General features: G+C 45.4%; 1 protein-coding gene across 3 annotated transcripts in view; it reads right to left on the bottom strand.

The window, feature by feature from the left end:
• The window catches only part of slc12a4 (solute carrier family 12 member 4), a 216,504-nt gene that overhangs the window by 33,805 nt on the left and 155,287 nt on the right, over positions 1–27,412 (bottom strand). For all 3 annotated transcript variants that reach the window (XM_038806749.1, XM_038806750.1, XM_038806748.1), the window contains exons 10-17: positions 24,405–24,503; positions 22,647–22,704; positions 20,341–20,515; positions 19,030–19,148; positions 13,066–13,164; positions 12,407–12,526; positions 2,722–2,826; positions 238–406 (exon numbers count right to left, since the gene is read on the bottom strand). In XM_038806749.1, the coding sequence (XP_038662677.1) occupies positions 238–406; positions 2,722–2,826; positions 12,407–12,526; positions 13,066–13,164; positions 19,030–19,148; positions 20,341–20,515; positions 22,647–22,704; positions 24,405–24,503 (944 nt within the window). The remainder of the gene's footprint in view (positions 1–237; positions 407–2,721; positions 2,827–12,406; positions 12,527–13,065; positions 13,165–19,029; positions 19,149–20,340; positions 20,516–22,646; positions 22,705–24,404; positions 24,504–27,412) is intronic.

Here is a 27,412-nt window from a genome sequence, read left to right as displayed (position 1 = left end):
TTTCACTAATTGTCTTTGCAATTGTGATATGAGATCTCTGTGACACCATTATTCATTTTGCCATTTAATGCAACATGCAATTTATCTTAGCTTCAGCACATGATCAAATAAATGTTTGAAGATGACACTGAGTGCCAACAACGAAAAGCCTTCAATTTTCCAGTGTAAAAACTTTTCTCTTTAATCAGCACAGAAAGTTAAGCAAAAACACAAAAACCAGAAAACTTTCAGTCATACCTGCTCAGCAGCCTGTGCTTCACCATAATTTTCCAGGAAGTTCCCTTGGATAACAGAACCAACAATAGTAAGACCTTTTCCAGCTTTTAACTGAGAGGCAAATGTTAGCAATCTGGGAAGCTTCACATGTAGATCTTCATCTAGTTTCAGCATTACTAATAATTGAGGCCTAGTAAAGAAAGCATTGTATAATTACCGGAATAATTCAATATAACTTTAGCTTATACCAATGCTGTGCATTATCAGGGCTAAAACAGGCAAAGCTGAGGAAGAACAGAACAATATTGGCAAAGAAGAATAAAAGTGCATTTCAATCTTCAATAAAGGGCTTGAACCAAACTGAACAATAAAATAGCAGACTTTAGTTAGTTGGCAATTAATAACCAAAGGACATAACAAACTGCGTTCCCAAAATTATCGAAACAAATGTGGCCCAATAGGAATTTCTGCAGTTAATAAATTAAACAAAGCTCAGCACACTGGTAGGCAATCCTAGAATGAATTAAATAAACATCAATGTTAATCATGCCAAAGAAAGCCAAAGCAAGAGGGAAGGAAGAAAGAAGCTAAGTGCATTGGGCTAGTAGGCATGCCCAAATGTGATTAGATCAATGAAATTGAAACCAAATAGCCCAGTGTAAATTTATGTTTGAATCTTTTTTTCAAAATAATCCCAACTTTTGAAGCTAAATAAGTATTTATTTTTTAATTCTGACAACTTCAGACGGCAGTGGATGGAGGTGAGAGCAGTAGTTTTGAGGTTCCATGCACACCTAGTATGGGAGGCTTGCAAGCCAAATACAGAAAGCAACCGTCTGTTTAAAACTATTTTCTAGGCCTCACAGCGCCAGGGACCTGGGTTCAATTCCGGCCTTGGATGACTGCATGGAGTTTGTACTTTCTCCCCGTGTCTGTGCAGGTTTCCTCCGGGTGCTCCAGTTTCCTCCCACAGCCCAAAGACGTAAAGATTAGGTGGATTGACCATGCTAAATTGCTCCTTCGTGTGCAAAAGGATAGGTTTGGCTACTGGGTATGGGGATAGGGTGGGGGTGTGGGTCTAGGTAGGGTGCTCTTTCAGAGGGTTGATGCAGACCTGATCAGCTGAATGGCCTCCTTCTGCACTCTAGGGATTCTATTCTATGATTCTACTATTTGGGCAAGTTTATAATGTGACATGGAAAGAAAGTGTGACAAGATGAACAGGTTACAGATCAAATACTTACAACATTTTTTTTAAAAGCTAATAAGGGCGGCACGGTGGTGCAGTGGTTAGCACTCCTGCCTCACGGTGCCGAGGACCCGGGTTCGATCCCGGCCCCTGGTCACTGTCTGTGTCGAGTTTGCACATTTTCCCCGTGTCTGTGTGGGTCTCACCCCCACAACCCAAAAACGTGCAGGGTAGGTGAATTGGCCATGCTAAAATTTCTCCTTAATTGGAAAAAAAAGTATTGGGTATTCTAAATTTAAAAAAGCCAATAAGTCCATTAAAGATGATCTAAATTTAAACAAAGAAAACAGGGTAAGTTATTGAGTGGCCCCCTCCCTTCAACTTCTCTCCCTCAGTTTGTTCCACTATTCAATGAGATCATGGATAATATGTGACCTAAATCCACATACCCATTTTTGCCCAATATCCCACAAAATGTTTGTTAACCAATAAGTTTACAACGCCCTTCCACAGATGATGTCAGATTTATAATTAGCAATTTATCTAACATCAATTTCCATTTGTGGAATAGATTTCTAAACTTCTACCACCCTTTGTGTGTAGCAGAGTTTCCTACTTATACTCCTGAATAGGCTGGCTCTATTTTTTTTAATAGCATGTCTAAGTAAGAAATTGACAAAATGTAAAAAGACCACTGGCTCATTTACTAAAAGTATGAATAGTCTTAAGTAGTAGGTCAGAATAACTATAACTTTGTCTTAACTTACTAAGTAATTAGAATTACTAAGAAGTGGTTAAGCAGCTACGTATTTATTTTGAATATAGCAGAATACGTGAGAAATAGAGAATGACATGAAATGTACCAAGAGCTTAAAGGCATGCACAATTATTACAATTTAAAATTGATTTGCCCATGCAGCACGGCGGCACAGTGGTTAGCACTGCTGTCTCTCAGTGCCAGGGACACGGGTTCAATTCCAGCCTCAAGTGACTGTGTGGAGTTTGCATTTTCTCTGCGTGTCTGCATGGGTTTCCACCGGGTGCTCCGGTTTCCTCCCGCAGTGCAAAAATGTGCAGGCTAGGTGGATTGGCCATGATAAATTGTCCCTTAGTGTCCAGGGTCTACATGTTAAATTGCCGGATTATGGGTATAGGGTGGGGCGGATTGGTTCAGACTCGATGGGCCAAATGGTCTCCTTCTGCACTGCAGAGATTCTATGTTTATATAATGCTATTATACAATCAAGCTTCATACCATCCTATTAGTTCCTCTGTGGTTGCATAATGCAAGGTTGAAATTAACTGCATTATTTTACCTCCAGTTCTTTGTGTGAGGAGGACCTTCTTCCAATCTCAGCAATGCATAACGAGCTGCGCTTAGGGACAGACCTCGAATACCATCACCCCATTCCTTCTCTGCACTGTAAAAAAAATACATGATTAATCTGGTTTGTCATACTATCTAATATCATTGAAATACCCAAACAAAGATGCACACAGCAAAATATCTGCCACCAGCAGAACTTGAATCTAGCTGTGACCATTATACTCTGGTTGCTGGTCTAAGCAAAGGCATTGAGGCAGTCTCAAATTTGTTTCTCATGGTGCAGGTTTTGTGGGAAGAAGTTGACTTTAATTCAGCTGGTAATCTCTTTTTTTTTAATATAAATTTAGAGTACACAATTCATTTTTTTCCAATTAAGGGGCAATTTAGCGTGGCCAATCCACCTACGCTGCACATCTTTGGGTTGTGGGGGCGAAACCCACGCAAACACAGGGAGAATGCAAACTCCACACGGACAGTGACCCAGAGCCAGTATTGAACCTGGGACCTCGGCGCCATGAGGCTACAGGGCTAACCCACTGAGCCACCGTGCTGCCCCTTCAGCTGGTACTCTCATGGATACAGCTCCAGAAAAGGTCCACTTAAAACATTTGGTTTTCCAACTGAGAAACCAGCTATATGTTAATGGGGCAGGACCAGAATGTTATGGTCACTTTAGCCACAGGAAGTGACAACTAGCAAAATCTATTTCTCTCCTTCAGGTCGTCAACTCCTTGACACCATATTCCAGCCTCGAATGACTGTCTTGGCACCATAAATAGGTAAATAGCCTCATCCAGGGAAACAAATGCAGTCAATTTAGAGCGACTGACAATAAAATCATTGACTCATATGGAGGAGCTTGGAGCCTCCAGTGTATGTACTCTTGGGGCAGGTGAAGTTCTGTTCAGCTCCAGATCTCTCTTAAAATGTTTCGTCTCGGGGCAGCACAGTGGCGCAGTGGTTAGCATTGCTGCCTCACGCGCCGAGGACCCGGGTTCGATCCCGGGTCACTGTTCGTGTGGAGTATGCGCATTCTCCCTGTGTCTGCGTGGGTCTCACCCTCATAAGGTGTGCAGGGTTGGCAGATTGGCCATGCTAAATTGCCCCTTCATTGGAAAAAAAAATTGGGTACTCTAAATTTAAAAAAAAAATGTTTCTTCTAGAAGTTGAGATATTCTCGGTTGACCTTATATTTAAGAAGCATTTGCTGCCATGACTTGCACAGTTCTACCGATTCACTCCAAGCCCTGATTAGGAACAACAGAGATCAGGGGCGGGATTATCTGACCCGTCGCACCAGTTTTCTGGTGCAGCACACCTCCTGCTGGCAGCGGGATCCTCCGTCCAAGCAGCTGGCCAATGTGGCTTCCCATTGTAGGCACTCCCATGCGGTCGGGAAATCCGTGGGCATGAATGCGCTGCTGGCGGAGGATCCCACCGACGGAGAATCCAGCCCCTGAACGCGACACATTTCCCCAACCTCAGTGTGATACTTATCGTCTCCATTTAGTTTCCCATTTGTTTTAGAATTTTGGCATCAGTAAGGGCTATTTTATTCAGAACAGAATACAATACCTATTCTCATCTCAATAATTTCCTTTAGCTTTTCCAATGACATGCACCCATTTCAAACAAACAAGCATGTACACAGAGCTAAAATGCAATTCAGCAGATTTACATGTTACAGTTTCTGAAGCTCCTGAAACACCTGGACACAGCCACAAAGATTAAAAATGGATCGGGAAATTGGGCAAAGCCCTCTCCCCCACACAAGCACCAGGGCAACCCCCACACAAGCAGGGAGTTGAACTGCACCCCCCCCCCCGCCCCCCACCACCACATACAAGGGGAACAACCCCCGGCAATGCTCCCAGGTTGGCACTGCCCTGGGCACGACCCTCTTGCCCCAGGGGCTATGCATACCTTTGAGCCCCCGGCGGGTTCCCCTTGACAGCTTCCCATTTTTCGACAGCTGTTGTAAACTTTGCCAAAACTGAGCTCTTCAGTGCAGGAAATGAATCTACGTGCGGCCTCAGCGGGGCAAAAAACAAGTCTCATTTAATGATAGCAGGGTCGTTCTTGCCGACAAACATACCGCTATTCGCTCCCAAAATGAGACCATGTTTTCCCCCGTCAAATCGCGCCCATTGTCCTCAAATTACCAGTAGGTTATGGTAGCATAGAGGATAGGTTTCTGCACTGTAATCCAGAGGCCTGAACTAATAATCACATGTGTTTATTGGATTGAATTGGGTTTTGTTTATTACGTTTACTAACCAAAGTTTTATACAATTCCAGCATAACCTTCTTGCTCTTAAACTCTTATGCCTCGGCTAATAAAGGCAAGTATACCATGGGTGTGATTATTAGGCCAGGGGGGAGTGCGAATCCCGCCAAGCTGCTCCAACGCCGGGCCGCCGATTCTCCGCCGATGGTGCCAGCGCGGTCGCTGCCGGTCGGATCCGCTAAACATGCCATCCCGGCGATCCTCCGCCCTCGACAGGCCAGTTGCCCGCTGAGTCCCGTCAGCGCGCTCGCGTGTGGTCCTACCCGCTGGGACCTCGGGGTTCTGGCTGCGGGGGCCGTCCTGGTGGGTGGGTGGGGGGGGGGGGGAGGGGGGGGGAGGGAGGTCCGATTCTGGGGGTGGCCTCCAAGGTGGCCAGGCCTGCGATCGGGGTCTACCGATCGGCCGGCAGGTTAATTCCGGGGGTGGGAGGGCTATGTTCCTACAGGGGTCAGCGCGGAGACGGCAACCCATGCGCATGCGCAGACCTGCACCTGCCGTGCTGGGGCCCGTATCAGCAGCTGAAGCTGCGGTAAGTGCTCCAGTGCCGTGCTGGCTCCCCTGTGGGTTGGGGGATCGCTGCTCCTAGTGGCCACATGACGCCATCGTAAAACGATCTACCGTTTACGACGGCGTCAACACTCTGCCGCTAAAACGGAGAATCCCGCCCCATGTGCCTCAACCTGCTGAGATTGTTCAGTGTATTCCGTTTGTGTTTCAGATTCCAGCATCCGCAGGAATTTGATTTTCTACCATTTGCCGCCTTTTCTTTGGGCTTTATTAAATTTGAAAGTGCCCAATTCTTTTTTATCCCAAATAAGGGACAAATTTAGCATGACCAATCCACCTACCCAGCACATCTTTAACGTTCGGGGGGGGGACCCACGCAGACACGGGGAGAATGTGCAAACTACACACAGACAGTGACCCAGGGCCGGGATTGAACTACGGTCCTCAGCGCCGTGAGGCACCACTGCACCACAGTGCCGCCCTACCATACGCCTTCTTAACCACTGTATCCACCTGCTCTGCGACCTTAAGTGACTGGTGTCCCTCTGATCCTCGGTGCTTCCCAAGATCCTGCTTTATTGTCATGTATTCCCTTGCCATGTTTGCCCTGCCCAAGTGCATCACCTCACACTTATCTGGATTGAAGTCTATTTGCCATTGATCAGCCCATCTATATCCCCCTGTAATCCAAGGCTATCCTCCTCAATATTTACCACGCCACCAATATTCAGATCATCTACAAACTTACTTTCTTTTTAAAAAGGTATTTTATTCCAAACATGTTCGACATCGTTAACTTTCAACAAACTAAAATAATAATCTTTATTATTGTCACAAGTAGGCTTACATTAATACTTCAATGAGGTTACTGTGAAAATTCCCTGTTCTGGTACACAAAGGGAGAATTCAGAATGTCCAATTCACCTAACAAGCAAGTCTTTCACGACTTAGGGAGGAAACCGGAGCACCTGGAGAACGTGCAGACTCCGCACAGACAGTGACGCAAGCGGGAAGTGAACCCAGGACCCTGGTGCTGCAAAGCAACAGTGCTAACCACCATGTTACCATGCCGTCCATACAGTTTGTACATTTTCCATATTTATTACCTCCCCCCCATGACAAACAGCTCCTCAAATATAGTCAGAAACGGCCTCCATCATACCTCAAAGCCCTCCTCTGACCCCCTTCGGGCAGATTTGATTTTCTCCAACCTGAGAAACTCATACAAGTCTCTCAGCCATGCTGCAACCCCCAGTGGCGTAGCCGACGTCCAATTCAAAAGTATCCATTGTCGGGCAATCAGAGAGGCGAAGATCTCGACATTGGCCCCCTTTCCCTCCAGCAGCTCAGGCACCTCTGACATCCCAACGATCGCACCATAGGGTTCGGGCTTCATCTCAAACCTTACAATCCTAGATAAGTTCCTAAACACTGCCTCCCAAAAGGTATCCAACTCCACACCCCGCCAGAATATACGGGGATGATTTGCTGGCTCCGTCCCACACCTCTTGCATCCACCCTGGAAAACCTACTCATCCGGGTCAAAGTCACATGGACCCTTTGCACCCCCTTAAACTTTATAAAACTCATCCTTGCGCAGGAGGAGGACGAGTTCATTCGGTGCATTACTTTGCACAAAAGCAAATTCTATCTCCCTCCCCAACTCCTCCTCCCACTTCCGGTTGATCCTTTTCACTAAGGTTGTGCCCTGCTCTCCCAACCACCCATACATGTCCTGAATTCTACCAAATCACCTTTATCCAGGAGCAATATTTTCTCCAAAAGCGTATTCTGGTACTTGAGGGAATGAGGGCAGCACCTTGCACGCAAAGTCCCGCACCTGCCAGTATCTGAACTCACTCCCCCACGGTAATTTGAACTTCTCCCGCAGTTCCTCTAGCCCAGCAAATTTGCCATCCACAAACATGTCCCTGACCTGCACGAGCCCTTCCTCCCACCATCTTCTGTACATCCAATCCTCTGACCAAGGCGCTGTGAAGCAACAGTGCTAATCACTGTGCTACCTTAACCAGCCTGTTTAGCCCGCAGAAATTCCATATTACGACTCTCACCAGAGGCTTTCACCTGCCCTCCCCACTGCAGTTCGCCATCATCGCCCTTGGGCTTCACCCCCCCACCCCATCCCCTCTCTGAATTGGGCCTCCGCAAGATGGCGCCCTCATCCTGTCTTTGCCCAAACATACCCTACAAGTCGCCCGCTTTGCCTCCACTCCCCCCTCCCCCCCCCCCCCCCCCCCTCTCCCCTCTCCCTACCCCCTCCCAAGCTAACCACCGCAGCCGCCCCATTTTACTTCTGTTCACTAGCATTTCTTGCTAGCGTGGCAACTCTCACCTGAAGGCCCTAATCCAAAGACCCACCTTCACCACCCCTCTACCCATCGCACCTCTCTTGGGCACTGCTCTGCTGCTGCTCTCCAACACAAGAGCAGCATGGTAGCATGGTGGTTCGCATAAATGCTTCACAGTTCCAGGGTCCCAGGTTCGATTCCCGGCTGGGTCACTGTCTGTGCGGAGTCTGCACGTCCTCCCCGTGTGTGCGTGGGTTTCCTCCGGGTGCTCAGGATTCCTCTCACAGTCCAAAGATGTGCGGGTTAGGTGGATTGGCCAGGCTAAATTGCCCTTAGTGTCCTAAAAAATAAGGTTAATGGGGGTTGTTGGGTTACTGGTATAGGGTGGATATGTGGGCTTGAGTAGGGTGATCATTGCTCGGCACAACATCGAGGGCCGAAGGGCCTGTTCTGTGCTGTACTGTTCTATGTAACAATGCAAGAAACACCACCCCAAAATGGACCCCAAACAGAACATTCTTAAATAACAAGCAGGGTGCAATACAATTATACATTATATTCCCAGCAAAGAAGGATCTCCCTCTGAAAAAAGCAGCAATTTAACTTTAATACAAAAAAAGGGGATGCAACCCCCCCCCCTCATAACAACCTTTTTCAATCGGCAAACAAAAACATGTTAAAATTTAACAGAGACAGAACTTCCACCCACATTCCCCCAGCTTATATTCCTTAATAAAGTTATTTGCATTCCTGGCCCAAAGTTTGGCTGGGTAGAGCACCCCAAATTGAATCTGGCGCCGGTAGAACACTGCCTTGGCTTTCTTGAACTCTGCCGGTCTCTTCGCCAGCCAAGCACCAATGTCCTGATAAATCCGTATTCGGATTCTTTCCCAATCGCGATCCCCCTGCACTCTGGCTCACTTCAGTATCTTTTCTTTGTCCTGGAAAGTGTGCATACACACAATCAATGTCCACGGCGACTCCCCCTCTCTTGACCTCTGCCTCATGGACCCAAAGGCCCGATCCACCCCAGGGGCCTTGTCCAGTACCTTCTTGTTCACCAACCTGGCCAGCATCCTTTTTTTTAATAAACAATTTTATTGAGGTATTTTTGGCATGTAAAACAATGACATTGTACTGTACCGTACAAAAGGAAAAGCAAATAACGCATAGTGCAAACCACAACTCCATTCGCGCAAGGACCTGCCTAAACCCTAAACCACCCCCGACTCTACACTATTCTAGCACCCCCCCGCTAACGATTAATTCTCCGCAAAGAAGTCAATGGATATAGCTGCCACCTCCGGGCGAACCCCAATGCTGAACCTCTCAAGGCGAACTTAACCTTTTCTACACCAAGAAAGCTCGCCATGTCCGATAGCCATACTTCGGTCTTCGGGGGCTTTGAGTCCCTCCATGCCAACACTATTCATCGCCGGGCTACCAGGGAAGCAAAGGCCAAGACATCGGCCTCCTTCTCCTCCTGGACGCCCGGGTCTGCCGATACCCCAAAGATTGCCACCTCAGGACTCATTACCACCCCAGTTTTCAAAACCCGGGACATGATGTCCGCGAAACCCTGCCAGTACCCCAAGTCGAGGGCACACCCAGAACATGTGCACGTGATTAGCCGTCCCACCGGCGTATCTGGCACACTTGTCCTCCAGCCCGAACAATTTACTCATCCGGGCCACCGTCATGTGGGCCCGGTGCACGACCTTAAAACTGGATCAGACTGAGCCTGGCCCACGTTGCGGTCGTGTTTACTCTGCCCCGAGCTTCTGCCCAAATACCGTCCTCCATCTCCCCCCCGAGCTCCTCTTCCCACTTAAGCTTCTGGTCATCATTCTGTGTATCCTCTGCTCCCATTAGTTCTTTGTAAATATCTGAGACTCTACCCTCACCTACCTGTCCCTTCGATATCACCCTGTCCTGCCTCCCCTTTGGCGGGAGGCGTGGGAACGAAGGCGCCAGTCTGCGCACGAAATCCCGCACCTGTATCTCACAATCCCCGCCCTCCGCCACAGTCGATACCCACCGTCCATGTTCCCCGGGACAAATCGGTGATTGCCGCAGATTGGGGTCCATTGAGGTTCGGCAATGCTAGCCCCCTTTCCCCTCAGTTCCTTTCGAGCATCACCTTGCTCACCCGCGGGGACTTTCCCGCCCAGACAAATCCCAGGATAATTTTATTCAGCCTTGTAAAAAAGGACCTCGGGATGAAAATGGGGAGACACTGAAATATGAACAAGAATCTCTGGAGAATCATCATCCCGCTAGTGAGAGCGGGAGCGCATCCCAACTCCAAACCTCTTCCCTCAATCGTTCCACCAGTCGGGACAGAATGAGCTTATGCAACCTGCCCCAATCCTGCGCCACCTGTATCCCCAAGTAGCTAAAGCTTTCTCCTGCCAGCCTGAAAGGCAACCCCTTCAGTCTACTCTCCTGCCCCCTCGCCTGAATTACGAACAACTCGCTCTTAGCCATGTTCAGTTTATATCCTGAAAACTGGCCAAATTCCCTCAGGATTTCCATGATGCCGTCCTTCCCCGCCATTGGGTCCACTACATATAGCAACAGGTTATCCGCGTATTACGAGACTTTATGTTCCCCCCCCCCCCCCCCCCCCCCCCCCTCACCAGCCCTTTCCAGTCCTTTGAAGCTCTCAGAGCAACTGCCAGCGGCTCTATGGCCAGCGCGAACAGCAGTGGGCAGGGAGGGCAGTCCTGTCTTGTCCCGCGGTGTACTCACCAGCATCCTTGCGACATAGCCCGCTGCACTCGTTCCCTCCACTCCCTCTGGTAGGCTCACGGTCCGAAGAGTTTGCTGCTTGGACATATTCTCCTGGTCCTCCACCTTTGCTCACAATATCTTGTACATGTTCCCCCGGATCACCACCTCCACTTCCGGCGACACAATCCTGTCGCTCTGGTCGGTTATCACCTTCTCCACCTTTTGGACATTGCCCCCTGCGCCTCCAGGCACTTCTCCACCCGATCCAAAGTCCCGTGGAGAGGTGCTACTGCCCCCTCAATCCTTCAATCAGTATCCGCGCACTTACTGATCAACCCTCCTGCATTCACGTCTAAATGATTTATAGAAATCACAAAAAGGGCCTCAACACTGATCTCTGCATGGCCTCAGTGGACACAGGCGTCTAGTCAGAAAAATACCTCTCGACCATCACACTCTGCTTCCTGCCACTCAGCCAATTCTGGATCCAATTTGACAAATTTCCTAGGACCCCATGGGCTCTTATCTTCGCTATCAGTCTCCCATGTGCGACCTTATCAAAGTCCAAGTGGAATATGCCAAACGCATTTCTCTCATCTACACAGCGGGTCATCTCTTCGAAAAATTCAATCAAGGGGTCCTCGATTAATCCCTGCCTCTCCAAACGCAGATTAATCCTGTCTCTCAGAATTGCTTCCAATAGTTTCTCCACCACTTGCCTGTAGTTTATCCCTTTCCCCACTTCTTGAAAAATGGTTATGATGTGGAGATGCTGGCGTTGGACTGGGTGGGCACAGTAAGAAGTCTTACACCAGGTTAAAATCTAATAAGTTTATTTGGAGTTACAAGCTTTCTGATTCACCAGATGAAGAAGCTGCGCTCCGAAAGCTAGTGACTCCAAACAAATCTGTTGGACTTTAACCTGGTATTGTAAGAACTTCTTATTGAATAATGGTACCACACTGACTATCCTCTAGTTTGCCGCCACTTCTCCTGTAGCCAGAGAGGATTTTAAAATTCTTGCCAGCACACCTTCTATTTCCTCTCTTGCCTCACTCAACAGCCTGGGATACATTTCATCTGGCCCTGGAGATTTGTCTACTTTTAAGCCTGCCAGACAATTCAGAATTTTTCTCTGCTTATATTAATTTCTTTAATTCTAATCATAAAGTGCAATTTCATGATGTTTCAAGGATTATCCTATTTTCCTCGATTTAGTGCGAGAAATAAATACAAACAATTGTATTAGCATTACATTTAGCCTCGAGGCATATCAGTTCTGTTTTGTTCAAACTGATCAAGATTATGTAGAATTTAGATAGTAACGGTATTAAAATTCTTAAAAACAATGTTGCCTCTTCAAATCACATTTCTGTTATTATTCACATATACTCAGTCCGCCGCCTGCAATAATCTGATTGGCAGTGGTGATTTCTGTGGATTTACTTCAGCAGATCTGATCTTGCATCAATTTTAATGGAGGCTGAGCCTTAGCTCAGAAATGTTATGGTTAGAATCAAAACTAATTCAGCAAAGGAAAAGGAGCAACTCAAAATTATCAAGACATTTTGGTGTGGCATTGGAATGGTTCTCATTAGCAATGTCACACACCATAGTTTCCTGGAAATAGATACAGCAGGCGTTCTTTGTGAAGCATTAAAATGGTGCCAATCTAAAGAGTAAAAGCTCCTGAATTAAATTGTTTCCTCCTTAAAGTTACCCGTCTCTTTAACTCTACAATTATTCAAAAATAAGACCAGTGAAATTAAACATGAGGAATTTAGAAAGTTGCAAGCAACATGTGGTCAAGAAAAACCTGTAAACATTATAGTACTTACCCTTGGTATTCAATATATTTGTATATCATTCCTGCAATTACCATAGCCACAAGAGCATAATACCACGAAGAAATGAACATTAGTGCGATGCACATGCTCATACCTAAAAATGACAAAGCCCTGCAAGAAAGAACAGCAAATTAGAATTTACCTTTATAAAATTGTGCATTTTACATGACTTAGGTTTAACAGTTGATCCTAAGCAGGAGGAATTAATGATCCAAGGAGAATTTTAAAATTACTTCTATTAAGCGTCCATGTGCTGTGATCAATTGATGAAAATAAATCAAACCCATTTGCATCCATGTGCATTCATACCCAACTGCATCAAACTGTCTCGATTCCTATCTGTATGTACCTGAACGGTGTATTACTTCACAGCTACCACAAATCATTATGATCTGAAACCCAGAGGTTAACAAATTCAAAGGATATTGATTGAAGGGTAAAAGATAATAAAATGCTCTAATAAAATGCTCATCTGGCTTCATATTTTGAAAAACAATGTCAACATGTATGGCAAGAGTTTCCTTCCCCCACACCCCCGCGGCATATTTTCCGGCGGTGGCTAACATGTGCCGACAGTGGGACTGGAAGATCGTCGGCAGGAAGGGCCAGAAAATTCCCCTGTAGAGTAAAAGATCGTAGTCTGTTCTTACCAATGGTAGTATTTAAATCTCGGACGCCAGTTGGGAGTTTGAAGAAGTGTTTGCACCGCACAGGCCAAGTTAACAAACAAATAGCACATTAAGAAAAACCTGAAAAGTATGAATAGGAACATGGTTTGTACAATTATAAGATCAAGCACAAAGCCAGATACTGTGACCGTGGTCACCTCCTTCAGCATGAAAACTTTTTCCCATTTAACAATGAACAATTTTATAAAAATGACCAGAAAAATGTGATACATAAATGTTGTTAACTTAGAATCATAGAAATGGCTACAGCATTGAAAGAAGGCACATGGCCTGTTTGAGTTTCTGCTGCCGGGTATCTGCAAGAGCAACTCAGCTTGTCCCACTCACCTGCCCTTTCCCTGCAAATTTCTTCTTTAGGATAATTATCCAATTCTCTTTGAAAGGCACAACTGAATCTGCCTCCACCACATTCTCAGGCAGCACATTCCAGATTATAACTACTTGCTGCATAAGGAAAGTTTTCTTCATGTTGCCTTTGGTTCTTTAGTTATTCAGCTTAACTCGGCATCTTCTGAATTGCAACCCTCCGTCAATGGAAACAGTTTCTTGCAACCTGGTCCCTCATAATTCTGAGTACCTCCATCAAATTTCCTTCCAACTATCACTTCTCCAAGGAGAACAGCCCCAGCCTCTCCAATCAATCCAAGTCCCTTATCCCTGGAATGACTTCTAAAACTTGATGCCCAGAATTAGACTTAATACTCCAGATGAGGTTGAAGCAGAGTTTTCTAAAGTTTCATCATAACGTCCTTGCTTTTGTACGCTACGCCGGTTTAAAACTCCCAGGATCCTGTATGTCTTATTAACCACTTTATCAACCTATCTTGCCTCCTTTAATGATTCGTGGATATATATACCCAGGTCCCTCTGCTCCTGCAATCCCTTTAGATCTGTATTTTATATTTCATATTGCCTCTCCTCATTCTTCCTACCAACTCATGTCACTTTAAACTGCTCTGCTTTAATTTTAATCTGTCGTCCCATTCTACCAGTCTGTCAACATCCTTTTGAAGTCCATCAGCAACCTCCTCAAAGTCCACAAAACATCCATGTTTTTTTTAATAAACATTTTTTATTGGGTTTTTGAACAAAGTATATTTACAGTTATGTACACAAAATAATATATATAAATATATAATAGAAGAGAAGAAAACTAAAAAAAAAACCTGGTAGGATATTGTGCACTAGCTCAACAACAGCAACTCTGTAGTTAGCAATATTATTTTTAACACACAAGTAGGAACCTGTTTGTGGGGGGGGGGGGAAGAAACTGGGGAGGAACATATACATTTGGGTGCCAGAGAAACAACTATATTAGTTATGTCCAATACAGAGAGGGCAATATGAGAATGGATCTGGTGTTGGTGTTGTTCCTTGCTTCTCCCGGACAGTTTTCGCTGCCGTTGTCGTCTCGCGTTCAACTCCGCTTCGGCCGTTCGTCCCGTCTTTCGCCTGCATTTTCCTTGCTCTCTGTTCCTCTGTTTGCCAAGTTTGTTATCATTTCCCATGCTCTCCTTCCGGCTATCATTCCCTTGCCTCCCGCCACCCCTCTCTGGTTTCCCTCTATTGTTCCCTAACTCTTCACTTTTTCCTCCCCACCCCCTCCCCCATCCCCTTCTCCTATGGTTCGCCTTTCTTTTCTCTTAGGTTTAGGTCCACCCCCCCCCCCCCCTCCCCCCCCGGGCCCGGTTTATTCCCTCCCTCTCACACCTTGGCTATTTTCCCCTGATTCTTGGCTACCTGGCTATTCTTCTGCTTGTTCGTTGGCCACAAACAGGTCCTGGAACAATTGCATGAATGGCTCCCGTGTTCTGTGGAAGCCGTCGTCTGACCCTCGGATGGTGAATTTGATTTTCTCCATTTGGAGAGATTCTGAGAGGTCGGACAGCCAGTCTGCAGCTTTGGGTGGTGCTGCTGACCACTAACCGAACAGGATTCTACGGCAGACGATCAGGGAGGCAAAGGCATGGTGTCCGCCCTCCTCCCCAGGAATAGGTCTGGCTGGTCTGATATCCTGAAGACCGCCACTTCCGGGCATGGCTCCACCCTCATCCCCACCACTTTGGACATTGCCTCAAAGAAGGCTGTCCAGTACCCCGCAAGTCTGGGGCAAGACTAGAACATGTGGGCCTCCTTGGCACCGTTCACATCTATCCTCCACCTCTGGGAAGAACCTACTCATTCAGGTTCTTGTTAAGTGGGCTCTGTGTACCACTTTTAGTTGCGTCAGGTTGGGTCTTGTGCACATGGAGGTGGAATTGCCATCCATATATAGGTCCCTAACTGTCAGTGTCCTTCCGTCCTGTCCCCACTTTTTGAAGGTGGCGTCAGTCAGCGCTGGTGTGAACCTATCGTTGTTGTAGATGGGAGCTTTGTCCGACATTTCGGTCAGGCCAAATTTCTGCCGTAGTTGGTTCCAGGACTGGAGGGTGGCTATCACCACCGGGCTGCTGGAGTGTATTTTGGATGGGGATGGGAGTGTCGCCGTGGCGAGGGTTCAGAGGAGTTCTCCTTGCAGGAGGCCTCCTCCGTGCGCACCCACTCGGCTTCTGGCTCTTTGATCCATCCCCTTATTTCCTTGGTGTCGCCGCCCAGTGGTAGAATTGTAGATTTGGGAGGGCTAGCCCCACCCTGGATTTTGTTTTTTGTAGGACCTTCTTTGAGATCCTAGCATTCTTCTCCCCCCCCGCCCCAATACGCACACATGATTAGATTGTCTAGTGCTTTGAAAAAGGCCTTGGGGTTGTAGATTATGATAGATCTAAGTCGGAAGAAGTACCTGGGCAGTACATTCATTTTGATCGCCTGGACTCTCCCCGCGAGGGAGAGTGGGAGTGTGTTCCATCTTTTTTTTTTAAAATTTAGATTACCCAATTATTTTTTCCAATTAAGGGGCAATTTAGCGTGGCCAATCCACCTACTCTGCACATTTTTGGGTTGTGGGGGCAAAACCCACGCAGACACGGGGAGAATGTGCAAACTCCACACAGACAGTGACCCAGAGCCGGGATCGAACCTGGGACCTCAGCGCCGTGAGGCGGTTGTGCTAACCACTTGGCCACCGTGCTGCCCTGTGTGTTCCATCTTTGCAGGTCCTTTTTTACTTCCACTGTCAGACTGGTGAGGTTCCATTTGTGGATTCCTTTCCAGTCATGGGTTATTTGGATCCCCAGTTAGCGGAATTTGTGTCGGGCTTGTTTAAACGGCAGTTCCATTAGTGCTGCCCCCCCTACTTGTGGGTGTACAGGGAAGATCTCGCTTTTGCTCATGTTGAGTTTGTAGCCCGAGAAGGCGCCAAACACTTTCAGGAACGCGATGATTCCGTCCATGCTGCTTGGTGGGTCCGAAATGTGGAGGAGCAGGTCATCTACATAGAGTGAAACTCTGTGCTCTTTGCCGCCCCTTCCGATCCCCCTCCAGCTTTTTGCTGCTCTGAGAGCAATTGCTAATGGCTAGACTGAACAGCAGCGGGGACAGTGGGCAACAATACATCCAAGTTGAATGTCATCTGCAAACCTCTTAGTTGCTCAAGCTGTACCTTACAAGCTATAATTGTTAGTTTAAAATTGCTTCAATTTGAATATGTTTTAATTATCCAGCCTTGGCGCTCGATTGCTTTTCCATACATTTATTCTGTATAAATGATTCAATCGTCACTTTCTTCACAGCCATTGTCCTATCAATTCAGAAGTTGTAATTTTTAAATTTTTTTTGTACCATATGATTTTTTTAAAGCACAAACACCATCCAAAAATTGTCCATAGCATCAGGAACAAAAAGAGAAGTTAATATACAAAAAAACCCAGCTGAAACCACTGCTCAAAGAACATAGCCCAAGCACAATAGGTCATTCAGAGAGTTTCTCAAGCCCAGAGACCTTCAAACATAAAACTTAAGTGAAAAGAACACGATAAAGAGATTGTGACGGAGTAGTGAGGATAAAGTAGCCATTAGAAGGACAATGTATAGTCTTCTGTGAAGTGCAATGCACAAATGCGCGATATAGGGGCTAAATTTGTACTGCATGTTTTTGTCTCCCAAGCTTCACCATTAAACTATTTTGCCATTCATTCATGTTAGCCTGAAGGGTGTAAAAAAAAAAGTCCATGTTTGCAATCTGAATTCCCAGTATATTGCAGGGGATGCCAGAAAATAAATGTTTTAATCTAAGTAAAGTTGGACTTTTTCCCTTCTAATAGGGATTTAACAGTCTAGCACTCTTAGTATTGGGCTCCGTTTCCATGAAGCTCCATTCACTTTCGCCGTTTTGGTCACTTATTCAGATCAACAAAAATAATTATTTAATTTCACTTCTTTCCTGCATTTCTCTGCTTGCTCAATTCTATAGTTTCATTTTGTAGCTTAACTTCAATTCTATACTCGTCTGGTTTTTGACAAGAAATGTCCAAGGAAGAAATCGCCCACAAAGCGAGAGCTGAAGTAAAGGAATTCAAAGCTGAGAATATTGAAATCACTCCCAAAACAGAATCAAAATCTACGAAACAATTTTTAAATATACAGTTAAACTTGGTGTGAACTTGTAAGTTGACTGATTGCAGAAAGATCCGAGTGCAATAACACTAAAGCGATTACAGTTGTAAGATTAGTTACAATGCATCGATCCTGTCACTCAACTTAATTTGATGCGGATCAAAAATTGTAATATTACATGGGAACATAGGAACAGGTGTGGGCCATTTGGCCCATCGAGCCTGCTCGGCAATTCAATTATATCATGGCTGATCATCTACCTCAATGCCACTTTCCTACATTATCGTCATATCCCTTGCCATTGGTCTCCAGAAACCTATCGGTTACTGTCTTGAAATGCTCAATGATTGAGCTTTCACACCCCTCTGGGGTAGAAAATTCAATACATTCAACCTCAGTGAAGGAATTCCTCATCTCAATTTTAAACTGCCAAAGTCTAAATATCTAAAGCACAGAATGGAAAACTGAAAGAGTTTCTCCTGTTATCATTTGTGTATCTATTGAGTACTCAGACCAAATTGACCAAGAGAAAAAATGTGAACAAGCAAACCTTACACTGGAGAAACGTATATGCAGCCTTTTATTTACTCACATAATGGCCCGTAACTTCCTCAGAATGCCAATCTCCGTTGGGGGCAGGAGCAAGGGTGTGTCCCACCTGATGCTGGATCTGGGTTTTTAAATAGTTACTCTGAGGACGACACGGTGGCAAGCGCTGCTGCCTCAGGCGCTGAGGACCTGGGTTTGATCCTGGGTCACTGACTGTGTGGAGTTTTCACATTCTCCCTGTGACTGTGTGGATCTCGCCCCCACAACCCAAAAATGTGCAGGGTAGGTGGATTGGCCACTCTAAATTGCCCCTTAATTGGGAAAAAAAATTGGGTATTTTAAATTTATAAGAAAAAAAGTTACTCTGGAGCTAGAATTAATTTTTTGCTCTATCTCTTCCAGAGCAACTAGCAGAGTTGCTAGTTGTAAAACTGTAAAACTGGCAGAACCTTTCGTAGTTGGCGATTTAAGTCGCTTCTGTCAATGGTTACCAGCATAGCGCAATTGTCCAGAGTAAGTTAGCACTTTTGGATAATTGCTGGGTAAATCCATATGTGGGAAAATCCTGGAGCGATTCTCCAGTACATCATTGAGGTACCCTTTAAATGCGACGCTAGGGAACCAGGAAGTTATGGACCAATGATGTACATGTTCTGCCTAGTGCTCAAGGCTAGGGTTTGGATATCTCACAATTAAACTTGAAATTGCGAGATACTTTATTAAATTAAAATCTGAAAAAATAGTGGGAAGGGAAGTAAAATATTTCTAATAATGGATGTGGTGAGATGCAGAAGACAGTGAAGCTGAAGACTTTTGAGAAATTCAAATTGAAAACAGTGATCAATTCAAATGGTAGCAAAATCTTGTATAAGAAATTTTACTTACATTGAGAGAATGGGAGCCACCATATCAAGAGATGCTATTAGAATTCCAAGTTCAGCTATAATAGCTGTTAAAAGAAGGGCCCAGGTCGGTTCACCATTGACTTTTCCATTGCCAAACACCTGCAATATTAGAGATACCAACAAACTCTTTAAAATTCAAAATCATGAATGTAAAGTCATGTTAATATTTCTGATTCATTTCAAAATCTTATTAAAAAAAGTTCTGAATTCAGAAGCAGGGGAACTGACACTGTGGATAAAAGAAATTGTTACCAAAATAGTAGATGTAAAATATTTTGAGGTATTGAGATGTGAAAATCATTAGTTAAATGCATCTGATTTCTTTACTGAAGCTATATATTCTGAGATCCACTTTCTGTAGTGCAAACAGGGTATTAAAGAGAGATACTGTTGTGTTTTGAAAATTCTTTGACGAGATACTATAAATCTCTAATATCCTGCAGAGAAACAAAAACGACAGTGAGGAGGAGAAATACTTTTAAAATAGCATTCAAAGGAATGCTCTGCTTGGAACTGCTCTGCATCAAGGTTTGTTTTTACCAGTATGGAGATACCTGCTGAGCCAAACCCATTATTGACAGTGGTTCATTCCTTTGATAAAGTTAAATAAAAATGGGAAATTAGTTCTGAAGTAGGGAAGCTGAAACTTGCGAGATTGACTTATTACTATAATGATGCCTGATCTGCTGAGCATTTTCTGCTATATCTAAATTCTAAAAAAATTAGACCATGAGGCTTAAATTTCGACCGTCACAAATTATAGCGAAAGAGCAGCTGCGAGTTGAAACATTATGATATACTGCTTTTCACATGGCATGTATTCTTATTAAATTGTGATGCCAGTTAATGAGCACTCTCTACTCCTACTCAGTCATCAGTTATACAGACAAGGACCAACAATTAACAGTGGGAAATAGAGCTGGCTATCTTTCTCTATTTAATTTTATTGGGAATGAGTCAAAGGTTTACTTTTATTTGGTTTTTTAATTTTTTTTATTTAAAAAACTGGGTTTTTTTTTGTAATGATCAATCCTTCAATTGTTTGAACTTGTGGAATAAAGTGTAAATGTCCCATTGCTTGAAGATCTGCCAGGAAGAGGCAGCTGAAAAAGATATTCCCCACAATTTACAGAAACTTCAAAATACTTTAATTATTAAAAAGATATTTGGAAGTTGCTACTCAGCACAAACAACTGCAAAATCATTTGCACAAACATGGACTTAAAAGTATACATTCCACAAATTGTTGCTGTATGAAGACTTAGTCAAACAAGTATATAGCTATACTAACCCGGAGGAAAGGAATGATATTGTCTTTAGCTATGGCTTGCAACAACCGTGGAGCTCCAGTTAAGCTTTGCAAACCAGCTCCGCAAGTAGAGAAAAAGGAACCTATCACAATAACCCAAGGAGAGGGCCAGGCCAGCGTACCAACAACAAGATTATTATTCACTGCATCACCATACCTGGAGAAGAAAAAGAATTACAAAACATAATTATATATATATATACTGAAAATTTTTAATAACAGAAAAAGAAAATATTCTTGAGAGCTGAGAGCAAGTAAGTGAACGTGAGGTCAAGAGTGAGTGAGTGCACGAGAGCTTATAACAGGGGGAGAGATACAAGTTGGGTCGGTCGGGCCGGGCAAAGCGCGAGCGGCCATTGGATAGCGAGTGAACGGCCGGCCCGGGGAGATCGAGCAGGCAGTTGGGAGAGCGCGGGTGGGACGTTGGGGGAGAGAAGGCAGTTGGGGAGGGACAGAAAGGGAGTGGGCAGAAGGGGGAAATAGGGAAAGCAGACAGGCAGCGGAGAGGGGGAGAGTGGCTGGGCGGGGCGGAGACTGAGAGAAAGAGAGAGAGAGAGTATGAGTGCACAAGGGAGAAAGAGAGAAAATAAACTTGTGCAAGTGGGCGAGTGGGTGGCCCGGAGGGAGCGAGCAGGCAGCGCAGAGGAAGCGAGGAGACGGAGGGAGAGAGTGGGCGATCCGGAAAAGGGAAGGGCAGCATGGTAGCATGGTGGTTAGCATCAATGCTTCACAGCTCCAGGGTCCCAGGTTCGATTCCTGGCTGGGTCACTGTCTGTGTGGAGTCTGCACGTCCTCCACCTGTGTGCGTGGGTTTCCTCCGGGTGCTCCGGTTTCCTCCCACAGTCCAAAAGATGTGCGGGTTAGGTGGATTGGCCATGCTAAATTGCCCATAGTGTCCTAATAGCAAGGTTAAGGGGGGGAGTTGTTGGGTTACGGGTAAAGGGTGGATACGTGGATTTGAGTCGGGTGATCATTGCTCGGCACAACATCGAGGGCCGAAGGGCCTGTTCTGTGCTGTACTGTTCTATGTTCTATGTTCTATGAGTGGGCGATCTGGAAAAGGGAAGGAGTGGGCTATCTGGAAAAGGGAAAGGGGCGGGCGATCCGGAGAAGGGAAGGAGCAGGCGATCCGGAGAAGGGAAGGAGCGCGGGCGATCCGGAGAAGGGAAGGAGCGGGCGATCTGGAGAAGGGAAGGAGCGGGCGATCTGGAGAAGGGAAGGAGCGGTAGATCCGGAAAAGGGGAGTGGGCGATCCGTAGAAGGGAAGGAATGGGCGATCCGGGGAAGGGAATGAGCAGCCAATCCAGAGAAGAGAAGAAGCAGGCAATCCAGAGAAGGGAATGAGCGAGCTATCCAGAGAAGGAGCGGATGATCCAGAGAAGAGAAGGTTTGTGCGATCTGGAGAGAGAGAGAGAGAGAGAGAGAGAGAGAGAGACAGAGCGAGCAAGCAAACCGGAGAGAGCGAACAGGCAGCAGGGAGCCCGGGAGTATCAGCGGTCCAGAGTTAGCCAGTGGTTGCCAGTGGTCCAGAGGGAGCCCACGGTCCAGAGAGCCTGAAACTTGTTTTTCCATTTTGAAAATATTCAACAACTAATACCAAGTATTTAGGTTCCATTCTGGCAATAATTATTTTTCAGTGTCAGGGTGGTGTATTGGCAATAATTAAAGTTTCAGAAAATTGTTAAACAGACTCTGACATCAAACCAGGTTTAATTGGATCAAAAAAAGATCTCTGCAACATCAGTGCATCATTTTGAGGAGATTTTAGTTTAATTTACTATCCCGAAAGGGAAGAATATCTGCCATCTTTACCCAGTCTGGCCTAAATATGAGTCCAGGCCCACTGCAATGTTGTTGACTCTTACCTGCTCTCTGAAATGGCTGAGCAAGCAACTCAGTTCAAGGATAATTATGGATGGGCAACAAATGCTAGTCTTGTCAGCAACACCCCACATTCCCTGAGAGAATTTAAAATCCTGTCTATCCTTTTAATGTCCCTATTCCGATCACAACATTCCGGTTTTAAAATTGGTTTACTTGCAAAATATTTTAAAAATATTTGTTTTGCATTCCTTGACTGTGGGACCAGGCAACCAATGAGAACGCACAGAGGTTTTTGAAGTTCTGAAACAGTTATTAATTACTTTAAAAGATACTTAAAGGGGGAAGGCTGCTAAATAACCATGAATACTTTATTGGATGATCTAAAGAGATGCAATAAAATTATCTAAACCAAATACATTTTCATCAAGAGATTTTAATTATTTTCAAAATGATTTAGTACTTACTTATCTCTAAGTACAACACCTTCAATGCAGGCTCCAAATAACACCACACTACTCAAGTCTGAATTTTAGTCAAGTGAAACGGACGTCAATTCAATTGAACTTATAGACTGCTGAAAGTATAATTCATTAACAACAGAATCAGTTTTACAAGTAACCACTGGATTTGTGACAACCTTATGATGTGTTATTTTGTCAAAATGCTGTAAATTAGAAATAAACATACAACTTTTTCATAAGCAGTTCCCCTCGCTCTCCAGTTAATTTATGCACAGTTTTCACATGACAAAACTTTCCTTTTCAGCGAAGAAAATAGATGAGGCAGAATAAGGGCATAGCCCAGGATCAATAGTGATTTTAGTTCAGATGTTTTGGTTTTGAACTTTAACAAACGGCATTCTAAAACAAAGAAGTAGGTGGAAAAACATTTTTACAATGTCTAAACACCAGATCCAAAACCGACTGACGGGAACTCTAACAGAGTTCTCCACCAATGCGGCTCTGTAACCAATAGAAAATTAACATGTTAAGAAAACCCATCTCCTCTTGAAGTTAGAGTATTCTACTGGGAAATCAAACTAATATCCAGTTTAAGGCATTAGAGTTCCAATAAATGAATAAACTGCCTCGGCACATTTCCCCTGAAGATAACATTTAAAATTCTTGAGAGAATAAATAAATTAAACCCAATAGAATCTTGAAAACTACAAACTCAAATTTGAGCATGTGTCCTCCGATTTAAAAAGGCAACAAGCAATCATGGCCTAGATCTTCCAATGAGCATTAGAGAGGGCATGCCGACCACTGACTGCAGTTTAGTCTACCCACTCACCATTTTAAGTTGGAGCTTTTGCACCTTCCAGTCCAGCTCCAGCGGGGAGGAATAGGGTCAGGAGACGAAGTGGCAATTCCAGTGAATCCACGCCGTCTTTCTGCATCATGAGCTGAAGACTCACCCACTAACGTCTGACCTCAGTTGATTGACTTGCAGTTTTAAATGGAGTGTCATCCTTAACACTGTATGGACTCCCCTCACTGACTGCATTTAACCCCTCCCTTCACCACCAGATAATGCTACCCTCCTCTTGCCTGCCAATTATGCTCAAGCCCTCAAGCCCCTCCCTCGCCCCACAAAAATACTCAATCTTTTTTTTGCCCCCTTCCCCCACTGCCAAAAATGCTCAAGCCCTTTCCCCTCAACCCCCTGAGGTGCATCATCAACTTAAGTCGAATCATTTGCCATTCCCCATATTGGAAGCTTTGGGCCAAAGAAAATAATGACTTGCATTATGACCTCCAGCTATCCCAACGTGATTTACAGCCAATGAAGTAGTTTTCAAATGTAGGCACTGTTATGTTGTAGAAAACACCAATTTGCATGAAGATCAATCCCACAAACTGCAATGTGAAATCACCAGTTAATCTGTTTTAGTTACATTGGTTGAGGAATAGATACTGGCCAGGATATTAAAGTGATTCCCTGCTATTCTTCAGAATAATGTCACCTGACAAGGCAGAATGATTGCAGAATTCCCTCAACATTGCATTTGAGTCAGCCTACAAGTTTCAAGTTTCTTCCAAACCTGCTACAATCTGAGTGATAATTGGCAAAACCTGAGAAAGACACACACATTACACCTAAAACGCCTGACAGGCATCCCAACAGGGAACCACAGGAATTTATTACACTGCCATCTACTTCGATCTTCAGCTTAGTATGTTTTGTACTTATCATCATTTGCAATGAAATAAAAAGGATACAAATTATTGAGGTTGTAGCAATAGCCAAGATTGTGCCAATCGGAATTGATTTTTGTGCATCCTTCAGGTCTCCTGATCTATTAGAACCAGCCATGATACCTAACAGAAAAAAACAGAAATTATATTACATGTAAAGTTATCTAACTTGTTTATTTTAACTGACATAATTATTACTCTCATTTTTCTACTATATTATGTGAAGCACAATGCTGAATATGGCATTAAATTTATTTTGTAATATATAATGGTTTCAGACGACTAATAAAAGTTTAAAATTTATTTTGTGAGATATATATATATATATATATATATACACACACACAAGATATATATAAAATGATGTAAGGAAGTGTTGGTTTAACAGGTCTCTCATATCACTCCACATAGAATTAGCAAGCATATGACTGGCAAGTGAAACTTCCTACTCTGTTTTTGGGAACCAATTTTCAGCAGCTTAGCAGAGGCCTAGGTAAAGGCCTTTCAGCAGTTTCACAAGGTTTATGATTGTTTTCCCTTGTCTGCTCTAAATAGGTTAGATCACAAAAGGGAAGGGGTGATACAATTCTGAGCATGAAGAAAATCAGTAGATGGAATGGACCAACGACATTCTGCAACAAGCACAGAAGAGGCAAAACCATTGTGTTTTTTTCTAATCCATCAAAGATCTTCCTTGAAAATATCAGCCTACGGCTGCTGAAGACAGAAAGCATTGAAACAATGGGCCTGGAAGACGAACCGTTAACTGGAGGTTCCAGACTCCATCTGGACGTAAAGCGGAGGTCTGACTTTTGTCTGCCAACAATTTCCATGAGGCTCAATCACCTGAAAAGCTATGCAGTAAATCCTGCTGCAGATTTGGCTCAGCAGTAGAACAGGATCAAATGAGTATCAAATTGTTTGTGCACGACATCCATTTTTCAGGCACTATTCAGTTGCTGAACCCAGGAAGAAACTATGCTTTTGGTCACCATGCTGAAACTTTTCAATACTATAAAACGGAACACTTTGTGCATTTTGTATCAGCATCAAACACTCTGTTCCAACATATCTCAACTCTAGCCTCAGAAAGGCATTCTCTCTTATCCAAATTAAAATTTTCATTAACCACTTCTGCAAATTATAGGTGCGATTTAATGGCCACATTGCGCTTAAATGAGAGCATGATGAGGTCATTAGATTGTGGGAGAGGCCAAGAACGAGAACCGCTCCAAGCACCAATCAGTTTACGAACTAACTGGCCCGCTTCCGTTGGCGGAATCAGGAACCCGCCGTAGCGTGGCAAGAAACCAACAATCACCACTTAGACAATTTCCATAGAATTAACAGCGGCGACCCCTATCTAACAGACTCTTGTGATCTAACCGCCTCCCCAGCAAGTGGCCAAACGGGCGCCAATAAGTACACCATTTTAAAAGCGTGAAGCTGGCAGAATGGCTGCTATGGGGATCAGAGGAGGTGAGCAGCCATCATTGTTCCCTGGCAAAGAGCCCAGGGACCATGGCATTGCTGACCCGGTCCTCAGAGGGTGAGGCGGCGAGCCCCCGGGGAACCAGTCTCAGTCAGGGTGGCCCACCATCTGTAGTTTGGGGAGTGGGGGCGCCCATGGCCTGGGGATGGGCGGGGGGGGGGGATGGGTGGCTCAACACTCATTGGCCCGCCATACCACCCTAGATCATGTGTTCCCATTCAGGGGCAGCCCCAGCCCCTGCCTGTCTGCCCCACCAACCACCCACACTCCCACTGACCGCGGAGGCCTCTGGCTCCGTGGCTGAAGGCTATTGCTAATTGGGAATTGGCAATCGTACTTAAATGAGCACTTCAGAGCTCCCAAGTGGATTCCTGTGGGCAGGCGTGCTATGTAGCATGTGGGAGTTATTGCCTAGCATTCCAATCAGACCGTGATGCCTGGACACTGTGGGAGGCAACACCATCGATGTGACAGTTGACATCCGAACACCCAGGAGCTGGGCCCCAGCACCGGGGACTTCCACAACCTGAGGGTTGGTGTGTGCACTAGGGAGGGGATTAGTGACCGTTCCAGGCAACATTGTGTGGGGTTCAGGGTGTGGTGTTTGGTGCAGGGGCCCCTGCCATGGCGGGGGTGCATGGTCAGGGCGTGTTGGACGGCAGGGGATGTGGATAGGGGTGGTGGTGAGCACAAAGGGGAATTGGAGGTCCCAGGGTGGAAGACACCGCTGGTCATCAGTCTCACACCCGTTGAAACTCCTTACAGACATTACACAGAATGGATGATATCTTAAATCCCGTGGAAGCTGCCCTCGTGGTTTCAGCAGCAGCGGCGCTGGAAGGTTCTCGAGGCAGCAGCCCATGCGCAGGGCCCCGCTGCACACCCGAAAGACCTGGCAGGCTATCAGGCCAGGATGAGACCCAGAGGAGGCAGCTGCGATGGCTCAAGGTGTACAGGCGTCGCTGGTCTTGCGAACAGATGACGGCCAGCATGTGCCGCAGGCGGCTCCGCTTCAACAAGGAAACAATGCGGCACCTGTGCCATGTCCTCATAGACCATGCACCATGTGGAGGAGGAGGATACCGGCTATCAGTGGCTGTCAAGGTCCTGGCAGCCCTTAACCTCTTCACCTCAGGATCATTCCAGGGCTCGAGTGGGCACTTGTGTGACATCTCACAAGCTACAAGTCACAAATGCTCTGTTTACCCGTGCAGCCAACTGTATAAACTTTGACATGGACCAGGCCCAATAAGACGTCCAGGCAGAAGAATTCTCCGTCACCTCCTGGATGCCTCAGTTCCGGGGGTAATGGATGGCATGCATGTAGCCTTGCACTCACCAGGCTGTCAGGAGTGCGCTACATCAACAGGAAGGGGTTCCACTCTCTGAATGTCCAACTCATGTGTGACCACCACATGAAGATCATGCAAGCTTCCCAGGAGCTACATCCTGGGGCAGTCGGACATCCCCGGACTCTTCAAATACCACCCCAGGATGGCCGGTTGGCCTTGGGAGATAAGAGGTACCTGCTGAGGACTTG

This window comes from Scyliorhinus canicula, chromosome 9 (assembly GCF_902713615.1).
Source record: "Scyliorhinus canicula chromosome 9, sScyCan1.1, whole genome shotgun sequence".
In the NCBI taxonomy this organism is placed as follows: domain Eukaryota; kingdom Metazoa; phylum Chordata; class Chondrichthyes; order Carcharhiniformes; family Scyliorhinidae; genus Scyliorhinus; species Scyliorhinus canicula.
Note: the sequence above shows the minus strand (reverse complement) of the source record. Positions and strands in the feature narration are given on the sequence as shown.